The sequence below is a fragment of the Schistocerca nitens genome, chromosome 9 (assembly GCF_023898315.1).
Source record: "Schistocerca nitens isolate TAMUIC-IGC-003100 chromosome 9, iqSchNite1.1, whole genome shotgun sequence".
NCBI classification, from domain to species: domain Eukaryota; kingdom Metazoa; phylum Arthropoda; class Insecta; order Orthoptera; family Acrididae; genus Schistocerca; species Schistocerca nitens.
In genome coordinates, this window is record NC_064622.1 from 350,507,754 (window position 1) to 350,533,923 (window position 26,170).

The 26,170-nt window shown below is 41.2% G+C and overlaps 1 protein-coding gene across 3 annotated transcripts in view; it reads left to right on the top strand.

Moving 5' to 3' along the window:
* LOC126203628 (transcription termination factor 2) overlaps positions 1–26,170 on the top strand; it is a 307,259-nt gene that overhangs the window by 17,008 nt on the left and 264,081 nt on the right. For all 3 annotated transcript variants that reach the window (XM_049938002.1, XM_049938001.1, XM_049938003.1), the window contains exons 2-3: positions 13,169–13,966; positions 23,338–23,481. In XM_049938002.1, coding sequence (XP_049793959.1) covers positions 13,175–13,966; positions 23,338–23,481 — 936 coding nt within the window. In that variant the 5' untranslated portion in view covers positions 13,169–13,174. The remainder of the gene's footprint in view (positions 1–13,168; positions 13,967–23,337; positions 23,482–26,170) is intronic.

Genomic DNA, 26,170 nt, shown 5'->3' on the forward strand with positions numbered 1-26,170 from the left:
AACACAGAACAAGTGTATTTTCACCCGGGAGAAAATGTATTTTTAACCGGGAAAAATCCGGGAATTTTTTTTCCTTGTCCGTGTATACACCCTGTTATTACGCCCCAAGGTTTTTCAGCTTTGGTAGATGGCATGGCAAAATCTCAGTATGTACAACAAACTGTGAGCCATTAAGGGGACCACGAATGTTTGGAAGTTCTCGATGAGGGCCTCTTGCATGGACTCCGTGGTTCTCTGCTGGCTCCGCATTGGCCATGTCTGGCCAACCCACGGCTAACTCCTGCACCGTGAACACCCGCCTGAGTGTCGGTGCGGCGCCCGGTTGACAGAGGCCCATATTCTTCTGCTCTGTCCGTCTTTGGCTGCCCCACGACTTCATCTTCGGTAGCTGGACTCATTGTCATTGATTTTAGCAGACAATGCCTCATCGGCTGATTTGGTTTTACGTTTCATCCGTGAGGGTGGGTTTTATCATTCAATCCGAGTTTTAGCGCAAGTCCCTTGTCCCTATGTGTCCTCCACCCTAGTGTTTTTAGGGTGGAGGTTTTAATGTGTGTTGCAGAGTGGCTGGCTTCTCCTTTTTATTCTTGTGGTCAGCCAGCCACTGTAATCTGCTTCCTTGTTTTACTCTCTTCCGTTTCTAGTGTCTCTCTGTTGGTTTCTTGTCCTCCTTTGTTCCTTTTAGTGTTCGTTGCCTTTCCTTCGTTCTTGTGGCTTTTCCTTTTTTTCCGTTTTGTGTTACATGTCTTGTCTGTTTTATTCTCACGCTTGTGGCATTGTTTTATTAGGGAAAAAGGACCAATGACTTCGTAGTTTGGTTCCTCCCCCCCTCTTTTAAACCAACCAACCAATCAATCATCAGCAGTCCAATGTCGGTGTTGACGGGCCTGGGTGATATTTAAAGCTTCCTGTTGAGCAGTTATCAAGGGTTCATGAATGAATGGGCCTTCAGCTCCGAAAGCCCATATCGATGATTTTTCATTGAATGGTTCACACATTGACACTTGTTTATGGACCAGTACTGAAATCTGCGGCAGTTTGTGAAAGGGTTGTACTTGGGTCACATTGAACGTTCTCTTCAGTTGTCCTTGGTCCCATTCTTGCAGGATCTTTTTCCAGCCGCAGCGGTGTTGGAGATTTGATGTTTTACCGGATTCCTGATATTCATGGTACCCTTTTGAAACGGACATACAGGAAAATCCCCACTTCATCGCTACCTCGGGGATTCTGTGTCCCATTGCTCGTGCACCGACTACAACACCACATTCTAACTCATTTAAATCTTGATAACCTGCCATTGTAGCAGTGGTATCTGATCCAACAACTGCGCCATACACTTGTTGGCTTACATAGGTGTTGCTCAACACAGCACCGTATTCTGTCCGTTTACTTATCTCTGTATTTGAATATGCATGCCTACATCAGTTTCTTTGGTGCTTGAGTGTATTATAAATTGTGTACAATGTGCGTCCTGCTAAAACTCTGAAACAAGTCCCAGTATGACCAAGGCCTTCTATCCCCTATCCGTGTAGAAGGTTCCCACTTTTACTTGAGTGGTGTGCTTTTGAAGATATAAGGGCTGGGAAGTTTCATCCTCTACAAATTTCTACAACATTCAAGAGTATTCTAAAACATTCTGGAGTGTTCCACAATATTCCAGAATGCTCGGGAATGTTCCACAATGATCTGGGATGTTCTGGAATGTTCAGGAATAGTCTGGAGCATTTGGACGAATGTTTTGGAACATCGTGGACTATTTGAAGACTTTATGGAGTGTTATGGAATTCGCCACTGGTGGGGTACCCATTGGTAGGGGAATATAAAGCAAGACCCTTCATGGATTCGAAAGTCAATTTCTTATCAGTGACAAAGGGAGGAAACGGAAAAGTAGTGCAATGAGCTAATAAAAACAAACAGTGAAGTGTGAGAAATAAAGTTTGAGAATTGTATAAAGTGTACTTAATGTTTATGTTACTAAAAAGTTTATTTGATCTGTATTTTAGACAATGCTGAAACATAAAAGAGGAGGGGATCTTGCTAGTTATGAAGCAAAATGTCAAAAACAAAAAGAACTTTGAAAAAATGAAACAGATGAAGAGGCGAAGCACATTTAGGTTCCCAACGAATGAGAATGAGCACTGTGAGAAGCAGAGAAACCAAAGAACAACGAATTGAAGAATCAAGAATTGTGGCACAACCTTATAATAAAAGTCTGCGAACTCGGGCCTACCATGGAAATATCACCCTATGAGGTGCACAGTCGAGGACAAGTAAACTGTACAACCTAACAAGTAAAGCATTGCAGTATGACCTGATGAAACAATATAACAAATACTAACATGCCGTAATCAGAAAAATGAATAACATCTTCCTATTTTGCAATGCGAAAAAATTCGATAGAGGAACACCAGGATTCTGTTGCATGAATGGAAAAATTTGACTACCACCACTGGAAGCACCTCTGCAGGAATTTTTGCATTACATGACCGGGGAAACTCCAGAATCAAAATACTTTCTTCAAAACATAAAAGCCCACAATGCGTGCTTTGATCAGCACTAACAGAGATGAAATTGATTATGTTTTTGCCATCCAAGGACAAATCTGTCACAACATGGGATTATTACTACCATTACTCAGTGAAGGTGATAAATTTCTGCAAGTATAGGCCGATGATAGTTAAAGTTAAACTTTCAAACCGTCATAGAAATGGCACCACTGGGCAGAATTACATCAAATTGCAACGGAATATTGTTGGAGAAGGGGGAAAACATATGGTGGAAGAAAAATAAATAGTTACAAAATGTAGTGAAAGATGGTGCTGTAAGCATCATAATTTAATAGTGGTAGACTACAAATGACAAATGAAACATACAGCAATGCCTAAGGTGTATGTTTGGCGCTAGACTGCATGGGTGTACAGGTGTGACACTATTAGTTGCGTAAGCCCATCCACTCCATCCACTACAGCAAGGTCATATCACATCGGATGGGAAAAATCTGTTTTTAATTGTCCTGAGGCCATAAACAGCATAAAAAGCATTACTCACATTGGTGTTCAATTGCCCTGAGGCCAAAAATTGCATAAAAAGCATCAATCAAAATTAAATCGGGTTATTAATTTCTGAGTGACTGGTGCAAAACATGTTCCGTATGGTGTCCACTGTTTTCAGCAACAAGTTGAAATCGAGAAACAGCATGTTTCACAACTGATCGAAGTGTTACCGGGGTCACATTAAGAATGTGTTGCACAATGCATGCCTTCAATGCAGCTAAGTTTGCAATTGGAACACTGAACATAACATCTTTCAGGTAGCACCACAGCCAGAAGTCACACGGATTAAGGTCAGGTGATCGGGACGGCCAGGCTGTAGGTAAATGGCGGCTGATAATTCTAGCATTTCCGAAATGGCACTTCAGCTGCTGCTTAACTGGATTTGCAGTGTTCGGAGGTGTGTCACCTTGCATAAAAATGATCCCATCCACACATCCTAGCTGTTGGAGAGCTAGAATGACATGGCTGCGCAAAAGACACTCGTGGCACTTACTAGTGACTGTACAGGTAACAGGTCTGGAAGCACCTATCACTTCGAAAAAATATGGCCCTATGATAAATGATGCCATAAACCTGCACCACACAGTGACCCTTTCAGAATGAAGTGGTACTGGTTGATTTGCGTGTGGATTTTCTGTTAGACATATTTGACAATTCTGTATAATGAAATATCCTGTCGGATGGAAGTGGGCTTCAACTGTCCACAAAATCTTCTACTGCCAATCATTGTCTACTTCCATGTGAGCAAGAAATTCTAAAGCAAAGGTCTCTCTTGCCGGCAGGTGAACGGGAAGCAACTCTTGCACGTGGGTAATTTTGAATGGATAGCAAAGAAGGATGTTTCGTAGGATTTTATGCCCAATGTTTTGGCAATTCTCTGTGCACTACATGTTTCCACACCACTGCTCGTCTCCTCCTGCATTGCTGTGGCCACTGCTTCCACTGACATCAAAGCAATTCGTTTCCTCCCTCTACCAGGTTGCACACCAAAAGAACCCGTCTTTTTGAATTTCTGAATCATTTTCTCCAGACCCACAGCAGTCATCGGACCAACGTCTTTTTTCAAACCATTCAGTGTCCGGAACTTCTGCAGTGCAATATGTGCACAGTCATCATTCTTGCAATACAGCTTTACAAGCAGAACACGATCCTGCATTGAGATAGTCATGGTGAGCGTTGCAGACACGAAAGATGAAAAAGCCATGTACCCAGCTTGTTTATACCAGCTTCAGTGGGCTGTGCGCATGCGAGGTGTTTTCATTCACATGTTCTGACACATACAGCACTATTTTTTTTGTGCCATACGTCTTCCCCCTTCTCCGATAATATTCTGTTGCAATTTGACTTCATTCTGACCAGTGGTGTTATTTCTGCAGCGTTTTGAAAGTTTAATTATAATCACCCTGCATATTTCATCAGAAATCAAGAAACAGAAATTGATCAACAATTCGCTAATATCAGTGGATTTAAATGAAAAGGAGTCTGAAATGTACAGAGGATCTTACAAAAATACAATCAACTGATTCACATATTCCAAACGGCACTAGACTGAATGAATTCTGATGACTATAAAGTTATACGTCGAGCCAACATAAGACTGCATGGAGAACACACATGTCGATTTAATGCACCTCAGGTAGACGATAATTTCCATAATTATCGTGGACAGTGAAAACGCAGGCTGTGACATAATTGTACAACGAAGAAGAGAAGGACTACATCATCTTGCAGATACACACCGTTCATATGATTCCCTCCGGTATCCATTAATATTTCTGCACAGTGAGTGCGGATATCATTTTAAAGTGAAACAAATTCAACCTGAAACAGACGTAGAAACAAACCAAAAAATCATTTCCCAGGAGTTCTATACTTACTGCTTAGTGGTCAGAGACAGTGAAACATACAATCAAATTCTCAACACTCACTATTTATTCCAACAATTCCTGGTCGATATGTATGCAAAAATGGAAGCGGAATAGATGCTTTATGTAAGACGAAATCAGAAGAAACAACACATTGAAGAATACATACACAATCTCTTGTCAACTCTGCGAGTGAAGATGGGTACCCCAGCTAGTTGCAAAATACATTAATGAAATCTGTTGTTGATATTTGTAATGTTTCTAATTTACACCTGTCCACAGAAATCGACTGTCAGAAGGTGACGTTGTCTACCAGCTTTTCTTCAAATGCCTTCTGATATATGGTCTCAATTTCCTGATTTCCAGGGTGTGAATTTTACTCTCTCACATGACAACCTATTGATGGAGGATTACAAAGAGCCTTTGAAAAACATTGTTTATACATATATCTGTATTTCATGACTTGTTACTGATTCAAACTTACATTTTCAATCATAAGTTTCAAATTTTTATGAATTACACATACACCCTATGTGTGTACTGTTAGAACCAGCTAGAATACAATTTCTAGGCCTCAGTTCTGGAGATTTGCAAAAACTAACATATATATTAGGAAAAGACAGTAGTGGGGGGAGAGTGGCAGGCGAGAGCGATTAACAGTTCAGTTAAGCTGTTGTTTGGTTTTCTAGTGTTCAGACAATCAATGATCTACTGTACTATGATTTTACATTCATCCTTCCTAACTCAGTAATGATGATTTATTCTGTGGACAAAATAACAACTAATACAACAATTGATTGCTTCTTTGAATGATAGTAATGGGCTTGCTCCTCGCCCATGTATTATTTATATGGTTTGTGTTTACTGAATTCATGCAGCAGTTCCTTCAAAAACAATTTGTATAGTCAGCAACAAAACACAAATTGGAAAGTAATAAACTGTTATATAAGTTTAAGAATCTCTAGTTCTTATGAGGTGTGATCAAAAAGTAACAGGAATTTTTGTTTTTATTAAAGAATCTTTATTTAGTCATCAGCATCAGATTTGTCCCTATCGAAGTAACCCCCCCCCCCCCACCCTTGTATGTAATACACTTGTGCCAGCACTTTTTCCAATCTTAGAAACACTTCTGGAACTCACTTCTCATTATGATGTTAAGCTCCTTCAGTGATTCTGTTTCTATGTCGTCAGGGGTGGCAAGATGATATCCTTTCATGGTTCTCTTCAGCTTTGGGAATAGAAAGAAGTTGCAGGGGGCCATGTACAATGAATATCATGGCTGAGGTAACACAACGGTTTTGTTTTTTGCCAAAAAATCATGAACAAGCATTGACTTGTGAGAGGAAGCATTATCATGATGCAATTTCCACAAGTGGTTTTGCTACAATTCTTGTCATTTTCTTTTCATTACTTCACTACATAACTTCCAGGTACTACTCCTTACTGACTGTAGGATTGTAGGATTACAGTGGTATAGGGCATCATGAGTACGATGCGCTATCCTCTTGCAATCAAAGAAAACTGTGAGAAGAATCTTCACGTGTGATCAAAGGTGTCGAATTTTTTTCGGTCTTGGCACTTCAAGCAGTTTCCACTGGGATTACTGGGCCTTGGTTTCGACGTAGTACCTGTATACTCTTGTTTTGTCACCCGATACGACCTTCTTTAGATGTTCTGGATCATTGTTGACTTAATTCAGCAATTACTGAGTGATTTCTAAGCGATGTCATTTTTGGTTGAAATTCATAAATTTTAGAATAAACTTTGCTACATGTTCATGTCCAAAACATAAAAACAAAGCTTGGCATGAACCACAGGATTTGTGGCATCATCAGAAACCTCTCCGATGGTGATTCAGCGATTTTCCAGTAAGTGATGTGCTTGCACATCCAAGGTGGTTGTTGTCCTCTGTATCTTCGTGACCCTCTCTGAAATGTTTATACCACTCATAAACTCTTGTCTTACTCATAGTAGATTCGCCAAAAGCCAAAGTCAACATTTGGAATGCAGTGCTGCCCTTTATTCCATTTTTTAAGTGGAATTTAATGCATATTCTTTGATCCATCTTTTTTGAAAGTAAAAATTTTCTGAGCAGTGTACCAACAACATAAAAAAGAATTGAAAGCAGGAAGTAGAAAGACTGAAATTAAAAATTCTTGCTACGTTTTGATCGCACCTCATATGTAATGGCTCACATTAGATTAGTGAATAAACACTTTGTATGTCTTGGATAACATGATTTTTTACCAAAAAATTGCTGGTGTTTGGAATGAGTTCTCTCACTCTGCTACCTCATTTGAGTTCAAGGAATGAAAGTACGTGAAGTAAATCACATGAAGCGTATTACAGGTACAGAGGATGGGCACTATTCTGGCTGTTTAGGTAAATATGTTCATCTTCTGCAAGAGATCATGATAGACTGTGATAGCCTCTCATCAGTTCTGTGCCTGAGATATCTGATGTCTTCCTCTTCATATGCCAAGTCCACATCTAAGGGGCAAAAATGTAATCTTAACATGACTACATGTGTGAAGCTAAATATATTGCATCAAAAGGTAAATTCACTTGAGGAATTTACGAAATTACACAGAGAAGGAATGACTGGCTAGTAATTACTGTCAGGAGGCAAAATTCCAATGGATGTCACTTGCGCGGGTACTGAATCGGTGGCAGCAAGTGGTCCAGTGGCGTAAACTGCCTCCCCAGTCCCTTCACGCCTTTCTCAGCCATGGACAATACCATGCTCCAGTGGAACTGCAGGAGTTTCTTCCACCATCTAGCTGAGCTCCGACAATTTCTCAGCCTTCACCCTTTCCTCTGTATTGCTCTACAAGAAACTTGGTTTCTGGCAATGCGAACCCCCGCCCTCCGTGGCTATTGGGGTTATTATAGGAACTGGGCAGCTTATGAAAGGGTGTCTGGTGGTGTCTGCATCTACGTTCTTCACTCCCTTCACAACGAGTCTGTCCCTCTACAAACACCTTTAGAAGCGGTCGCTGTTCGGGTATGGACGCCACAGGCTGTTACTATCTCCAGTCATTATCTTCCACCGGATGGTGATGTCCCACAGCATGTCCTGGCTGCGCTGATAGCCCAATTGCCGCCACCTTTCCTGTTACTGGGCGACTGTAACACCCATAACCCTCTGTGGGGTGGGTCAGTGGCAACAGGTCGAGGCGCAACCGTTGAGAATGTATTGACACAGCTCGACCTTTCCATTTTAAATGATGGTGCCTTCACACATTTCAGTGTGGCGCACGGCACGTACTCCGCCATCGACCTTTCGATCTGCAGCCGTAGCCTCTTACCATCTGTCCAATAGAGTGTGCATGACGATCTGTGTGGTAGTGACCACTTTCCGATCTTTCTGTCACTGCCACAGCGTCACTCTTCTGGGTGCCCTTGCAGATGGGCTCTGAATAAGGCTGACTGGGACTTGTTCTCCTCCACTGCCGCCATTGCGCCTATTTCTCATGAAGCCGTTGATGCGGTGGTTCACTCGCTCACCACTGGCATTATTACTGCCGCAGAATCTGCCATTCCCCTTTCTTCTGGGTCCCCTTGGCGGAGGACTGTGTCTTGGTGGTCGCCTGTGATCGCCGAGGCGATTAAAGATCGCAGGCGGGCGCTCCAGTGTCACAAGCGGCATCCCTCATTAGAAAACCTCATCGCCCTTAAACGGCTCCGTGCGCAGGCCCGCTGCATCATTCGCCAACACAAGCAGGAGTGCTGGGAACGGTATGTCTCCGCCATTGGCCTCCGTATCTCTCCATCGCAGGTTTGGGCGAAGATTAGACACCTCTATGGCTATTGGACCCCTGTCAGCATCCCTGCCGTCTCACTGAATGGAGCAGTTTGTACTGACTCCGACGTAATTGCAAACCGCTCAGCAGACCATTTTGCTCTCAGTTCTTCTTCTGCGAATTACCCACTGGCCTTCTGCTCCATTAAAGAGCGGTTGGAACATCGGAGACTTTCATTTCACACCCGCCATCCTGAATCCTACAATGTTCCATTCAGTGAGTGGGAATTCCACAGTGCCCTAGCCGCTTGCCCTGATACAGCTCCCGGGCCAGATCGCATCCACTGTCAGATGCTGAAACACCTCTCAGTGGAATGCCAGCGACGCCTCCTTGACCTTTACAACCGTATCTGGGTCTAGGGTGAGTTTCCGTTGCAATGGCGGGAAAACATTGTTATCAGGCAGCGCGAACGTCAGCCTGAGCACAGCTAAAAGGGTACACTCCAACAAAATGTGGACCACCATCAAAACGGATCTGCAACGACATAGAGATGGGGCCTCTCGTTTTGAAACCTGGCAAGAACCCATTGGAGGTGGACAGCTACCGCCCCATTAACCTCACCAACGTCCTTTGCAAGTTGCTCGAACGCATGGTGAGCTTGCGGTTGAGTTGGGTACTCGAGTCTCGGGGCCTTCTGGCTCCGTCTCAGGGTGGGTTCCGTAAAGGCCACTCTGCCGCTGACTATCTGGTGAGCCTGGAGTCAGCCATCCGTACGGCCTTTGCCCGCTGTCAGCACCTCGTCGCCCCCTTTTTCGACATGCGGAAGGCATACGATACGACATGGCGCCATCACATCCTCTCTATGCTTCATGGTTGGGGTCTTCGGGGTCCACTGCCGATTTTCCTACGAACTTTTCTGTCACATCGTACCTTCCGTGTGCAAGTCGCGGCCTCCCGTAGTTCCTCCCAAGTTCGGAAGAACGGGGTACCACAAGGATCAGTCCTAAGTGTCTGCCTGTTTTTAATTGCAGTTAACGGGCTCGCTGTGGTGGTGGGAACGTCTGTCTCAGCTTCCTTGTATGCTGACGACTTCTGCCTCTACTATAGCTCCATTGGCATGGCAGCTGCTGAACGTCAGCTGCAGAGCGCTATCCGCAAGGCGCAGTCTTGGGCTGTAGCGCATGGCTTCCAGTTTTCGGCTGCCAAGACCTGCGTTATGCATTTCTGCCGGCGACAAACAGTTCACCCTGAGCCACGGCTTTATCTTGCCGGTGAACTTCTTGCTGTGGTGGAGACACATCGGTTTTTGGGTGTGGTTTTTGATGCCTGGTTGACTTGGCTCCCCCATATTCGGCAGCGTAAACAGATGTGTTGGCGGCATCTTCATGCTCTGCGATGCTTGAGCCACACCAGCTGGGCGCCGACCGATCTACCCTCTTATGGCTTTACCAGGTGTTAATCCAGTCCCGTCTGGATTATGGGAGCCTGGCTTATGGTTCAGCATCCCCATCTGTGTTGCAGGTGCTGGACCCAATCCTTCACAGCAGGATCAGACTTGCCACTGGTGCTCTCCGGACCAGCCCTGTGGACAGCATACTTGTGGAGGCAGGTGTCCCTCCACTGTGGTTACGGCGCCAACGTTTACTGGCTGCTTATGCTACGCATGTTTGTAGCTTGCCCGGGCATCCTAATTATCGTCTCCTTTTCCCTCAGTCGGTCGTCCATCTCCCAGAACGTCGACCCCGCTCGGGTTGTACGATTGCGGTCCGCGTCAGAGAGCTTCTCTCTGGGATTGGGGTTTTCCCCTCTTCCACCTCCTTTCCAGGACCCTCTGTGTACACCCCCGTGGTGTGCACTGCCCTTGCCTTCGGCTCGAATTGGCACGGCCCGAAGGACTCAGTCCCTCTGGAGGCCTTCTGCCGCCGCTTTCTTTCCATCCTTGCCACGTATCAGGGCTCTGGCGTTGTTTACACTGATGGTTCGATGGTTGCTGGTCGTGTCAGTTATGCTCTCACTCTAGGAGACCACTACTTTGCGAACAACATTCATTGCCGGCTGCCTGCAGCGTTTTCACTGCTGAGCTCGCCATCTTTTGTGCCCTAGAGTATATCCGCTCCTGCTCAGGTGTGTCCTTCGTTATCTGTAGCGACTCCCTGAGCAGTTTACGAGCTAACGACCAGTGCTTCCCTCGCTCTTGTCTGGTGATGGCTGTCCAGGAGTCCCTCCATACTCTTGCCCGTTGCGGCCGCTCTGTGGTCTTTGTGTGGACCCCTGGTCATGTCGGCATCTCGGGCAATGAACATGTTGACCGCCTAGCCAAACAGGTCACCAATGAACTAACTCTGGACATTGGCCTCCCTGAGACTGATTTGCGAGCTGTCTTACGCTGCAAAGTTTTCAAGCTTTGGGACACTGAATGGCGTGCCCTGCCTTCATCAAACTAATTTCGGACCATCAAGGAGGCTACTGGTGTGTGCCGCTCCTCCTTGCGGGTCTCTCGCAAGGAGTCTGTTGTCCTCTGCCGGCTGCACATTGGGCACACTTGGATGACGCACGGCCACTTATTGCGCCGAGAGGCCCCACCTCTATGTTGTTGCAGGTCTGTTTTGACGGTGGTCCACATTTTGTTGGAGTGTACCCTTTTAGCTGTGCTCAGGCTGACGTTCTCGCTGCCTGACATGCTCCCTGCCCTTTTAAAAGACGACACTGCCAAGGCAGGCTTAGTTTTGCGTTTTATTCGGTCAGGGGGCTTTTATCGCTTAATCTAAGTGTTTGTCTTTTTTTGTGTTGAGTCTGGCCTTTGGCCTACGATTTTAGACTGAGTTTTTAATGTGTTTCCCAGTGGTTGGCTTTTCCTTTTTTGTCTCTATGGTCGGCCAACCACTGTCACACTCTGTGTAATTTTTATTCCTTTTGTCTTGTATCTGTCTAAGTCTGTCTTGTCCTGTGTCATCTGTCATCTTTTCCATTGTTCATTTTTATTATGTGTGGGTGTTTTTAAGTTTTGGAAAAAGGGACCGATGACCATAGCAGTCTGGTCCCTTCAATACCACAAACCAACTGATACTCTAATACTGTTTGTGATCTACATTTTATAACTGTGATTACTGGAACTGTATGCTGCATTTCTGAATTAAAAAGGAGTTCTCATAAATCTAATAAAAGTCTGTAGAATGCCGTCGGTGGCCCTTCATGAATTAAATTAAGAACTTCACTGGGAGTAGGCTTGTATGTCCAAATATTTCATGTAACAGTTTACCTGTAATTTGCGTCTTAATATTTGCCAGTGCAGAAACCAGTGCTCCATTGTTTGGCATTCAGTACGAATCTTATGTCAGTTTGTTGCAATAGTTCTTCAAGAGATGTAGTCCACTCTGAAAGGGAAATGTCCTACAAGTGTTAGAAGAAAAATTGTCACGTGTTTGTTTGTTAGGAGGCATATTGCAGTCATTGTCTTTGAAGGTTGGACGAATATAACAACATAGTTACCTCAATTTGTTTATATATTACATATTATTTATATGAGTTAGCTGGGTGTTAGTTGCAAGCTAAAGGGCAGTAAATAAGTTAAACTAAATATTTCTATATGCTGTGTTGTCTTCTTATATGCAGTAGTTTATTCCTGCTGAATTCTCAAATAGTATTCATTGCCTATGACTCAGTGTGCTTTGTGAGTTATATCTTAATGAAACTGATTCAATCAAAAGAAAAATTCATTTGAGAACACTGAAACTGAGAGACCACTGCTGGCCTCTACTTAATTTTGGAAGGTGAAATGTTTAATTCTGCCGATACATACAGAAAAATGCATGACACTATCTTCACTTTTGGAACAACTAGTTCCTTTCTCAGGATGGAGAATATTGAGGAATTCTAAAAGGAACTGGAAACGTAGTCCCCTTCCTCGCTGATGGTGACTTGTGTATTATTACTATTTGTAGAACGTTTTTCTACCATAGGAGAGGAACATAGTGGCAAGAAAGAGAGGCGTGGGGGCTGATTTTGTTGTCCTGAGACGAGGTTAACATTTGTGACTACCACAAAGCATGTAGTATTATTGAGTGGTGGTAGGCAATTTGTGTTCATGATGTGCTGATTTGTGTGACAAAAAGAGCTCAGTAACCATGTTGGGAGTATTTTGAAGCTCACTACACTGCTTCTCTCAGCTGAAATGGGACTTGGGTCTTCCTCATATTACATCACAACATGTGACAGCATTGTTCAAATCTTTCACGGGCCCTAGTATTACTAGGCCAGTGATGGAGAACAATTAGTTCCAGTTGTGCAACTGGCAGAAAGTTGTGGTTAGATAAGGCTGTTCTGGACTGTAACAAACACTAATCTGTACTGTTAATGCTACAACATTCTTGCTAGTTGAAAGTGCATGTACTTAGTAATTAAAGTGCAAGTAGTTCATTATTCTTTTAGTACACTGATACATTAATGCACATTTTGAAAGTATGATTTGCTTTGAAAAATGTTAAGTCTTTTCCTCTGAATGTTACAGGAGAAAATGAAGAAATTTACCAATTACAGGAGGATTGTTCAAGTATCTGACTCTGAAAGTGATGATGATATTGTCACTACTTCACCAACTATGGAGTCAAGTATCAGAACCAATTCACTGTGCCGAAGCAGAATCTTTTGCATTCCCAGGAAGGTGGCACAAAGTCCTAAGACTGAAAGTGTGCCAGAGCATCCATTGTCCACCGTAATAGATGACTCTGACTTTCTTGATGCTTCTGATGATAATGACATATTTAATTCAACAAAAAGTTCCACCAGTGAGAATTGTGTATCAGATAATGAGACATGTGAAAGGAAAGTACAAAATCATTTGGAAGATTCACTTAGTGTTTCAAATAATAATGCCTCTTGCAACGAAACTGATCTTGTGAATAATATTTCAGATAGTGAGGACTCTGAATTGGCAGTATCAAGTAATTTGAAGGATTCATTTGAGGTTGAATCCAGTAATAACGCCTCTTGTGATGTGATTGATGTGTCTTCAGACTCCAGTGATGATTTTGTGGATGCTAAAAGTGAGCCAGTTGTGTGTGCTCCTACATCAGGGCAAAAAGATAATGGTGATATAAACCTCATTGCCTCACCAGTTTCATCAGAAGACTCTGAGAAAAATCTTGACAAGGATAGTGGTGCAAATATTGCTTTGACATCAGAAATTGCAAACAATTCCGAAGATAGGCGCTCAACGTATTTTTCAGCATTTGACCTCGATGATTTGAGGAAGAGCCTGCCATTTGTCCCAAAACAGAGGACAGGCAGCCACCATCAACAGAAAAAAGTAAGTTGAAATTACATTTCATTGTGTACTTCAGGCTGGACATAATCAGTTGTAGCGCGGGCAAACTTTTGATTTCTTTGTTCAGATTGTCCACATACTCTTGTATTGTCTACTATAAATATGGATTCTGGTAGTGTGTCTTTCTAATGCTGTCACAAAACCGTAGTATTATGATGATTGTATAAGTGGAACCATTGGTAGATTATTACCCCAAGTTAATTATTTTCTAGAAAACACATGGTATCGTTTCAGATTTGTATTTACATTGAGCTATTTGAAGAAGTTTGGTTAGAATCTGTATATGAATTTTTTTAATGAATGTTTAGCCATTTACTGTAAAGAAGGCATGTCAAGTTGCTTTACGGTAAACAACAATCTGTTTTTTCCTACATTGTTGATATTCCGACCTAGACTTTCCATTGTTTGTTGTTTGTTTAGCCATTTCCTTTTTTCTGTTTTTCACTTTACCTTTGAAAGAAAATGATGGCATAAATCTTGGTGTTTTATTTGGTTAAGAGAGATGGAGTGATACTCAAGGCATTTCAAGTTGAAATAAACATAATGGCAAAGGTCCGATACATATGGAAAAAAAAACTACACCTGTTGGAAATAATCAGTTGCCATTTATCTCTTAACGTTTTATACACAGATATTTTGAACTCATTGTAGTGCAAAATTATAATCTATTACTAATACATGTGGGCTGTGTATCTAAAATCAGGATTTTATTTAGTCATAATATTTATAAGATTTGTTAGTGTTCCACTACATCCATGGTTTGAATTTGTTGGGTGATACATTGCAGTGGTCATTGTGTTGGGCCGAGTCAGATTTTAGCAGATTGAAGCTGTAATATGAACACCAGAAATTGGAGTAGACCACAGTGGTTACCAAAAATAAAAGGAATTAAGGTTGTTGCTGCAAAAATATTAAAATGTGCAGGTTAAAGGATTATGGCAAAATATTTCCCTTGAATGAAAGTCCTTAATTTTTTTCTGTTCTCATTATTAATTATTTGACCATGAACCAGCTTTTGGATTCATAGGCCATCATCATATGGGGAAAATATTGGCAATAACCACTTCATCTATTGATCTCCCTCCACCCCTCTCCTCCACCCCTCCACCCCTCTCTGTCTCTTCAGCTAATGTACTTGTCTTTTGTGATATTCAAGGTGAACTTTCTGTACCTCCTTTTTGAATCTAAGCTGTCATGATAATTACACTGAAAGAGCCTCAAAGCGAGATCCCTAAAGGCTCTTAACATTTTGAAGTGCCATAGTCATGCATTGATGAGCAGAGTTCATACCTGCTCCAGTTTAAGAATTATTCCGTCAATCCTGGCTAACTGCATGTGCATAGTATATGGGTCAGTGACACTTTATTCATTTCTCTTTAAGTGCCAAACCTATACACTACCTCTGAACAGTGACAGAACAACTTCTACTCATCATCAAGCAGAATCAGTGATGCACTAAATCCGCTATGGAATTAGGTGTCTGAAATCACACAAGAAAATTAAGACATTTTTTAAAGCACAATTTGGTGGTCCTCATGCGAGACAAATAATGATCCTAACTCGTGTTTGTAAATTCTGGTGCTCTGGTTACTGCAAAGGCTCAGAATTATCTCCTTTTTTCTTTTCTCTTTTTTCCACAACTGACTGCACTCCTGTACAAGCTCTGTGTTTTATGACATTTCAGAACAACTGTATAGCAGGATTGACAAATGGGTCTAAGCAGTGACTTTTCCTGAGCATCTCATCACAATCTTTTCCCTAAATGGATTTATAAGGGTCATTGCAAAAGTCATAGCAACTTTTTTATTTGGAAAATGGTAATGAATTTAAAAAAAAAACTGAAATATGCAAATGGAAAGTTAGTTCGTATGTGAACATTACATTTAGGGAATGGATGAAAACACACACACACACACCGCCACCGCCACAAAGATATATCACTAGAAAAAAGATGAAATAAAGTTTGTCATTTCAAATTTGTTTTACTGACAGTTGCAACAGTGCGCAATAGTGCATGGCAGGAACACGGACCTGTGACATCTTAGAGTCCCTTGAAGTAGTCTCCCAATGAATCCATCACACACTGTGCTTTGAAAGACACCCAATGTACGTGGCCTCACTGTGAGTGAATCGTCAACTCTCACGTGTCACTGCTGTGGCGATGTCGTCACATTTTCGAAAGTGTGTTCCATGCAATGACTCTGTTTGGGTATGAGGTCATAACTGCAAGGTGATAAGTCTCCTGAATATGGTGAATGCTCCAGTAACTCCCATCCCCATCACACAAGCAGAGTCCACACACATGCTGCCATATGGGTTCTCACAGTATCCTGAAGAATTAATGCATCATGTAGATGTTTACGTTTCTCCCGATTAGCTTGTAGGTGTCATTGCAGGAAAGTGCAACAGAAGTACAGTGCTTTTACAGTTTGACCATGTGGGACAAAATGGCACAAAATCACTCTTCTAATTTTATAGGCTATGATTGTAAACTTGACAGTAGAGTGACTGCAACAAAATTTGTGGAACCTGGATGACACCATTCCATGGACTGGTATTTCAGGTCTTGCTTATAGGCACTGCCCCAAAATTCATCTACGGCGACATTTGTCACAAGTGTATTGTCTTCTTCCTCCTCCTCATAAAGCACTAGATGCACACAAGTTTTCTAACATGTTCACTTTTCCACGTGTCCACTTTTAGTGCATGAGGCATGCACTTTGCAGCAACTTTATGCATGTGTAGCTTGTCACGTAAAATCCTGTAGATTGTTGTCTTCTCAATCCCAGTATGGTGCTGTAATTCCTGCAGCATCCATCTTCTGTCATTCTCCAAGCATAAATTGATATCAGTATGAGCACAGTCAATGCACACACTGTCAGGCTGCCCAGATTGGTACAATTCAACCTTTGCAGCTCTGCCACACCTGAATGCATCTACCCAGTAAGCAACAATTCTTATGGTAAAGTACCATTTCCTACTGTTTCCACAAGCTTCTTGTGACACTGTAGCACATTCCTTTCCTGGTGAATTGGAATCTTTATTTAAGACCGCTGTTCAAGTTGGGTAACATCCATCCTGAATGGGTGCTCAACTCACACCATGGTCTTTCTTCATGCATCATTCTCCTGAAAAGGACTGCCATCTAACGACACATCATATTACTGTGGATTCTTGGGCAGGCCATGGAATGCATGTAGTTGCAACTGACAGTAAAACATGTTTACAATGACAAACTTTTTTCCTCTTTTTTTCTCATATCTTTATGGCAGTGTGTGTGCGCTCATCCATCTCCCTACATATAATGTTTACATATGAACTAACCTTCGATTTGCATATTTCAGAATTTTTTAATTCGTTACCCCTCAAGATAGAAAATAGTTGCGATGACTTTTGCAATGACCATTGTATGTCATTTGGTGTGAAATTGCATAAGATTTCAAGTGCCCAGTAAGAGATGAGATGTATTCGTATTTAGAATTCATAATTTTCTTTGACATCCCGAGTGGTTTTTTAGCTATAAAATCCATGTATCATACAAAAAGTTGTGCTGGGTGTCTGTGACTCCTTTCTCCCCTACAAAGACTGGGAATGTAAGCGCCATTTTCCTTAATACTGGGCTACATGAGAATTCATGGAAAAATTAATAAATGTGGCAGCCATTGAAAAAGTGTGAAAATACTCCGATTCGGTTTGTCATCACTCTAAATGCTATTGCCATACTGTTGGTGTACAAAGCTAGGTTTCAGAGGGAAGAAGAGTGGCCTGAAGTAGTTAACAGTAAGCTGCAGCAGATTAAGGCAAATTCTTGATGATGGTGTATCTCCCTCCGCACACTTAAACAGGATAAAGTCCATCTCACTTCTCTGCAGAGAGGACATTATTCATTGGTGCATGACTTTTTCTGCTCTGCTGAGAGATCCCTCCAATGTGTAGTACTTGTGGCATACAGATTAGTGTACACCACATTGAAACTGATTGTTTTATTTTCAGCCGAGAAGGCAATTTACCAGCTCATCTGCCCTTCAGTGTGCCTGGAAATGAGGCAAATACACATTTTAAGATTATTTAAAATTTCTTAGCTGCTTCCTGAATTATAACCTATGCATTTTAATTTGTGCCAGGAGGCTATTTTATCTTGGCACTATGTAAATTGTTACTCAGTCATGTTTCCTTACATTCTTATGTTAACTTCTTCTTTATTGTTGTATCCACCTTTTTGGTGGGCATCAGAACATTGACCCTGTGATTTGAGTGATACTGAAATTCTGCAAATGGACATGACTTTAAATGAGATGGTATTTTGTCTCAAGTTTTACACATTGTAACCACATTTGTTTCAAACAGTTTCTTTAAGGCTGTTGATAACATTGTTATTGAGCATGCACGCACTCGATCACACACACAGACGCAAGCACCCCCCCCCCCCCACACACACACACACAGAGAGAGAGAGAGAGAGAGAGAGAGAGAGAGAGAGAGAGAGAGAGAATGGTTTCAGCATCAGAAGCTGTCGCCCTTTATCTAAAGCTAGATAAAGATCTCTTCTAGAACTTTTACTGCACAGTTTTGATCACCCAGATCCAATTCTGTGTAATTTTTTTATTTTTTGGGGGGACTAGAATCACTACACATAGTCATCTGAGGCCGAGTGAAGGTGAAGAGCTACTTGAATAAGCAGTATTGGCTCCAAGCTGTTGGAGATCAGTGTGGTGACCTCGTGCCTCATGATGCCATTTGGCAGAGGATGACACAGTACCTGATTTTGTAGTCCTCTGGGGCTGATTGAAGAGTTATATTTTTTGTAATAGTCTTCATGAAAGTTTATATATGCAGTCAGAGTATGTTTTCTGATTCCTTGTATTCACTTTCCATTATGTCCTCGTTTTAGTGTTTTCCCATGTACAGGAATCCAACAAAGAATTCCTTGGTCCATTTGCCATCCATTCGCTTGGCTTCATATCCTGTCCAACATGATTTCACTTTCATTCCAGTCATAAGTATGCCTTCCACTGTACTCTGTACCCTGATCTATATTTTTTAAATTCACTCCTAGTAATTTCCAGTGTGTATTGCTCAAATGCTGACCTTGCAACCCCCCGTCTTTGAACGGTTTTTGCATTATAAGTTTGCGTCCCTCCATGTCCAAACTGATTGAAAACAGACTGAAAACCCAGTTTGAAGCACATACAAAAATTAGTTATAAAACTGTACTCTGTGTATCAGAACTACTCCAGGCTATTTTTATGCTACTGTTTATTTCTTTTCATTTCCATCCAGTATCCAACTGCCCTAGATGCGGGGGGGGGGGGGGGGGGGGAGGGAAACACCTCAGAAACTTATTCTATAACTTAATTGTTAATTTGTACCATTTTCTTTTTGATTTTTTGATTATACCTTATTTTATTTATATTGTAATTTCATTTCAGTCCTGTTTCTAAACTTTCTTATGTTAAATTCTTCCAGTTGCTTTTTATGTCTGATCTGTTGTTAGGTCTAGTACTGATTGAATGGCCATTTCACGTCAGTTTGACAGGGCACCATCTAGAATGATCTTCCTGTGTGACAAGTATGGAAAATCTACCACAATATCAGATGACAGTCCACATTAATTATTGGTATAGTTTTTCTATTCAGTCAAGGTTCTTGCTGCATCAGCACAGTTAACGTATAATTCATTTTACATTTGCATCATGTCTTTCCAGGTACCAGCTTAAAACTTGAGAATGTTTTCTGGTAGTATTTTTCTGATAAGAGCCATTCCTGAGTATATTATTTCATGGAGTCTGGTTTATAATCTTACCTGTTATACCAGAACTTCTGTGGCTTGTTACCACTTCTGTATTTACACTGATTGCTTTCACATGTTAGTTCATTTGCTCTTACTGAAACCTGCTTATGTCTCCTCAAAAAAGAGGTTTCCGACATTGAATAGATTCTTATTGCATTGAGTAATAACTTTTGCATGTTGCAAGTGTATATAAAGAAACAGAAGAAGTGGTGGTGTAGGCACTGATGATTTGTGATAGTAATTAAGTTAAAACTAATAAATTGGGATAGTGCACTTGTTGCAGCTGGGATTCACAGTCCTCAAAAACTTTTTTGAAGGACATCATCTTTACGCCAGTGACTGTTATAAGTTTTTATTACACACTATTGCAATTTCGGCCGTAGGCCATTATCAAGTGGTATTATGGCTTTAAGCCATGTCAAAGTAATGTAAGCTGCCACATGTGTGTCGTCAGTCCTGTTAAATACAATCATGTCGTTATTACACAGTGCGATCACACACTTTCAAACATCGTAAAACAACATAATCTGTAAATGCGCATGTTCATTAACCCATCGCTAGCCACACGTGCATTAGCTGTGGTCTAATGCATGTGTGACTAGTGATGGGTTAACGAACATGTGCATTTACAGATTATGTTGTTTTACAATGTTTGAATATGTGTGCTCGCACTATGTAATGGCGACACAATTGTATTTAACAGGATTGTCGATGACATACAAATGTGTCAGCTTACATTACTTTGACATGGCTTAAAGCTGTAATATCACTTGATAATGGCCTAAGGCCAAAATTGCAATAGTTTGTAATAAAAACTTATAACAATCACTGGCGTAAAGATGATGTCCTTCAAGAAGTATGGGATAGTATTTACCTTCAGGAGGCAAAAAGTGTAGTACTGCTGATTAACACATATAAGGAAGGAAGTGAGAGATATACTACCTAGCTTTCCTTAATATCTCTCCCCCTCTTCACTTTCCTCCTCCTCCTCTAGGCAACTGTCAGTGGCATCAATGCAGTTTGAGAAATGCATGATGCACACAGTGCTGTCTTACAATACATTGATTCACTAGCAATTTTGATCACGGACCATCTTCACAGTGGAAAAATATCTATTGTGACAATGTCACATGACATACACGCTGTTTAACCAGAAAAGTATATGCCATTGCTGACTTGCAAATGGAAGAAAATGATATTTTAACAGCTTAATACAAGCTTAACCATGCATAAAACAACATCAAAAACGTGAAAATATGTAACAGCGGTAAGTGCATACCATTGCCACTGGATCGTTGTTGTGCTCGAGCAATGGTATTGTGCACATACTGATGTAACAACGTATTTTTATGTTTTCAGTGTTGTTTTCTGTATGAATAAGCCCGTATTACAGTGCTAAATATCATTTTCTTACATTTTCAGGTCAGCAATGGTCTATACTTTCCTGGTTAAATAGCATGTAAGCCATGTGAAGTTGTCACAGTACATATTTTTCCACTGTGGACACGGTCCAAGATTGAAATCAGTAGTGAATAAATGTGTTGTAAGACAGCATGGTGTGTATCATGGATAACTTTCCATAGTTGGGGGGGGGGGGGGGGGGGAGTATAGAAGGTTAAAAAATAAGGCAGGTCACTCAAACCCCAGCATGAAAGAGATCTACTTACAGTGAGGACAAGAATAAAAATTAAAATTGAAACAAATAAGCCCTTGGTCACAATTTTCTTAGTCTTATTGACCAGGTTTCAACATTTCTAAGAGTGCCTTCATCAGAATTTAGACATTTAAAGTGGTCTATAACATAATTACAAATTTATGGGGGGGGGGGGGGGGGAAAGAATTTTTTTATATAAAGAAAGTGTAAGTATTTACTAACAATACAAGACAGTGACAGTACTTACGTGTCACGTATAAAATAAATAACAGGCCAGAAGGGCTTTAGCCACAAAATATTTAAAAGGAATGTGTGAAGGCAAGCCTTTACAGTCACAGGTACTCTTGGAAGTGTTGAAACCTGGTTCATAAGACCAAGAAATTGTGATGGAGGGCTAATTTGTTTCAATTTTTAATTTATAAACAGTCACTGAACCAAGCAGCCATGTTTAAAACTTTAGGACAAGAATATTCTCCTTTGATACAATTAACCAGCTTTCTGGATCTCTTCATTTTTCTTGTCTGTGCATTAGTTGCAGTTCTTGCCTGTCATCTTTTTTCATGTGACAATCCTTTTACTACTTCAGTCAACTTACTTTCACGGTCAGAGATCAATTCTCCATGTTTGGTTACTCATTTTCTGCATTGAGCATCCTTTTTCCAGGTTTAGTGACAGTTTATCTCCTTATCTTATTGTCCTTTGTGACATTTTCTGTTTTTCGGTTTCCTTTTCCATGTGTCCAGCCACCGTTTGTCTTTATTTGTTGATCTTTTTTCTGTATTTAACTTACTTTTTTCAGTTTCTTGCAATAAATATTTTTGTGTCGTCGTACCTTTTCATTGTTTTGCAGTCCACTTTTATTGTTTGGCTATCAACTCCCACTGTTGACCTCTCTTCCCTCTCTGTTCTGTGATGATTTTTTCCTAGTTAGTAGACCAAGTTTTCTCGTATCACTCCTGTTTTTCTGCATTTGTCGATCATCCATATCCTTGCAGTCTTTTCTGCTTTTCAGAGGCCCTTGCTGTACAGTTTACAAGTATCTTTTTTGTTTCTTTCAGCATTCTTTTTGTATGTATATAGTACCCTTCACCATATTCTAATCTTTTTTCTTCATTCAGGTGTACCAGCCAAACTCGTATCTCATTTTTTCAGTGAAAGTGTAACCTTGAACTCGCTGTGAGTAGGTCTCTTTCTTCCAGCGGTGTGTGTGACCAGCTCTTACATTTTAATCTTTCTCACCTCATCTCTCTCACCTTCCTAACCTAGTAACTATTACCTAACCTAGTAACTATTAGATCCATAAGCTAATTAGCGTCTCTCTCTTACTTTTCCATGTGTATTTCCATACTACAACTACAACACCACTATTCACCTCCTGAAGGTAAACACAGCCAACACTTCTGTTAATTAATTTAGTTGTTGCCTGAACTGAATTTTCTTTTGATATAATTGACTTAAAAGTTACACTTTCTGTGACGCAAGAAAATTTGGGATCAGAAGCAATGTGTATAGAGAAGAGGTAGGCATTCAAAATGAAATTATCTTATCACCACAGATTACATAATCATGAAATTGTTGTAGCTAGAAGAAAATTCAAAGTACAGAGACGAAATGTGATTCCATGCACAATTATTTAAGGAAGCTTTTTTTCATTCCCATTTCTTTTTCATTTTTGTGGTCATTGATTGTTTTAAAAATTTTTAATTTAGCTGTGTGAAATATTCCCTAATAAGTATGTGGCCACCTTAGTTTGTATGTTTGACGTGTGTACATTTACCTACTGAAACCATGCACTTCCAAATTTCCTGTGGTGCTTTGAAATGTAATAGGGGAATCTCAACATTCTGTACTAGTAATACCAGCAAAAGCAGCAGTTACCTAATAGCACCACTAATTACTCATTTTTAGGCTGTGTCAGTGAAAGAAGAGAATACAGCAACAGAAGAAGAAAATGTATCTGAATCAGAAGGAAATGTATCAGATGAAATTTTATATCCGCTGGCTACAAAATGGCAAGGAAGTTTTTTGGAGAAGAAATCTGAGCATACAAAGGTAAGAAATTATTGTGTTCTATAAGGATGAGAAATTTATTTTTGTGATAAGCAGTGCTATTTAAAATTCTTTTGGTGCCTCTGACCTCTCTCTTCAAGTAATCAGATTTTTTGCTGTCTGAGCGTGAGGTGAGGGAAGAGAGAAACTGAGAACACGCTGCATATGACTTGGTTTTATATTTCACATTGCTCAACAACATAGATCAAAAACAAAACAGATTTTCAGTATTTTTAATTATTTTTAGCACTCTTAAGACATAATTTTTATCTGGTACAAGCTGTTGGCATATGGATAAACGCAGACAATTTCAATGACTTTCGACACACACACACACACACACACACACACACACACACACACACACACACACATTGATCAGAATAGTGTACAGCTTTTGCAGCATCATTATGGAGACCGTAGGAAAGCACTGTAGATATACTGGACAGCTTTATCGTGAAACGATTTGTCATTAAAACAGGGGTTACCTTGTAGATTAAACTGTTACATAAAACACAGACAGGCACTGGCGAAAAGGGTATTCCTGGCCAAGAAAGGTCTAGTAATATCAAACATAGATATACATTTCAGCAAGAAATTTCTAAGAATGTACATTTGGAGCACAGCATTGTATGGGAGTGAGACATGGAACGTGGGAAAATTGGAACAGAAGAGAATAGAAGTATTTGAGATGTGATGCTACAGAAGAATGTTGAGAAATAGGTGAATTGATAAGGTAGGAAATGACTGACAAGAAGAAGGGAGAGGACGATAGAACCTGTATTAAGACTTCAGGAAATAATTCCCATGGCACTAGAGAGAGCTGTAGAGGGTGAAAACTGTAGAGCAAGACACTGACTGGGATACATCCAACAGATAATTGAGGACATACACTGTGTGATCAAAAGTATCTGGACACCCCCAAAACCATACATTTTTGATCCTAGGTGCATTGTGCTGCCACCTACTGCCAGGTACTCCATATCAACGAACTCAGTAGTCATTAGACATCATGAGAGAGCAGAATGGGGTGCTCCGTGGAACTCGTGGACATCAAATGTGGCCAGGTGATTGGGTGTCACTTGTGTCATACATTTGTATGTGAGATTTCCACTCTCCTAAACATCCCTAGGGCCACTGTTTACGATGTGATAGTGAAGTGGAAATGTAAAGGGACACGTACAGCACAAAAGCGTACAGACCGACCTGGTCTGTTGACTGACAAAGACCGTCAACAGTTGAAGAGGGTCTTAATGTGTAATAGGCAGATATCTATCCAGACCATTACACAGGAATTCCAAACTGCATCAGGCTCCACTGCAAGTACTAAGACAGTTAGGTGGAAGGTGAGAAAACTTGGATTTTATGGTCGAACGGCTGCTCATAAGCCACACATCACACCGGTAAATGCCAAATAACACCTCACTTGGTGTAAGGATCGTAAACATTGGATGATTGAACAGTGGAAAAACGTTGTGTGGACCGACGAATCACAGTACACAGTATGGCAGTCCGATGGCAGGGTGTGGGGTAGGTGAATGCCCGGCGAATGTCATCTGCCAGCATGTGTAGTGCCAACAGTAAAATTTGGAGATGGTGGTGTTATGGTGTGGTCGTGTTTTTCATGGTGGGGGCTTGCACCCCTTGTTGTTTTGCGTGGCACTATCACAGACCGACCTATATTGATGTTTTAAGCACCTTCTTGTTTCCCATTGCCGAAGAGCAGTTCGGGGATGGCGATTGCATCTTTCAACACAATCGAGCACCTGTTCATAATGCACGGCATGTGGCGCAGTGGTTACATGACAATAACATCCCTGTAATAGACTGGCCTGCACAGAGGCCTGACCTATGTTTTGGAACGCTGACTTCGTGCTCGGCCTCGCTGACCGACATCGATACCTCTCCTCAGTGCAGCACTCCATGAAGAATGGGCTGCCATTCCCCAAGAAAACTTCCAGCACCTTATTGAACATATGCCTTAAAGAGTGGAAGCTGTCATCAAGGCTAATGGTGGGCCAACACCATACTGAATTCCAGCATTACCGATGGAGGGGCACCACTAACTTGTAAGTCATTTTCAGCCAGGTGTCTGGATACTTTTGATCACATAGTGTAAGTTACTACTTTGAGATGACAATGTTGGCACAGGAGAGGAATTTGAGATGGACAGTATGAAACCAGTCAGAAGACTGATGACACAAAAAAATCTGCATATGCACAGGGGTGCTTCCAGCTGAAATGGCAAATGGTCTCAAAAAAAGCTCGAAAACAGATTGAAGGTTGGCAGTTATCTTGAAGCATTTAGGAATCTATCCTTTTAATTCTTTCGAGGCCCTGATGAATTCTTCAAACCTCGCACTTCTTTAATGGCAGTGGACTTTGGGAATTTGATTGTGTTTGTCAGAATGTGTGCCTTGTATAACATGATTTTCCCCACCTGTAAGTGTCTTACTGTGGGCAGTGTACAGCCCAGTCCACTTAAAATGATCTACAATCCATTCCAGATGTTCTGATTGTTGTTGCGGCTGCACTCCTTTTTCCTTCATAAATTCAACGGTAGTGACTTTTAAATTGAAAAATCATTCCAGGCATGCCCCTTGACTTAACCAACACACTTTGTAGTAATATATAAAGTTTCCATACTTTTTGTTCAGTTGCATCAAAGTGAAGGAATGTGTGCGACTTCAGA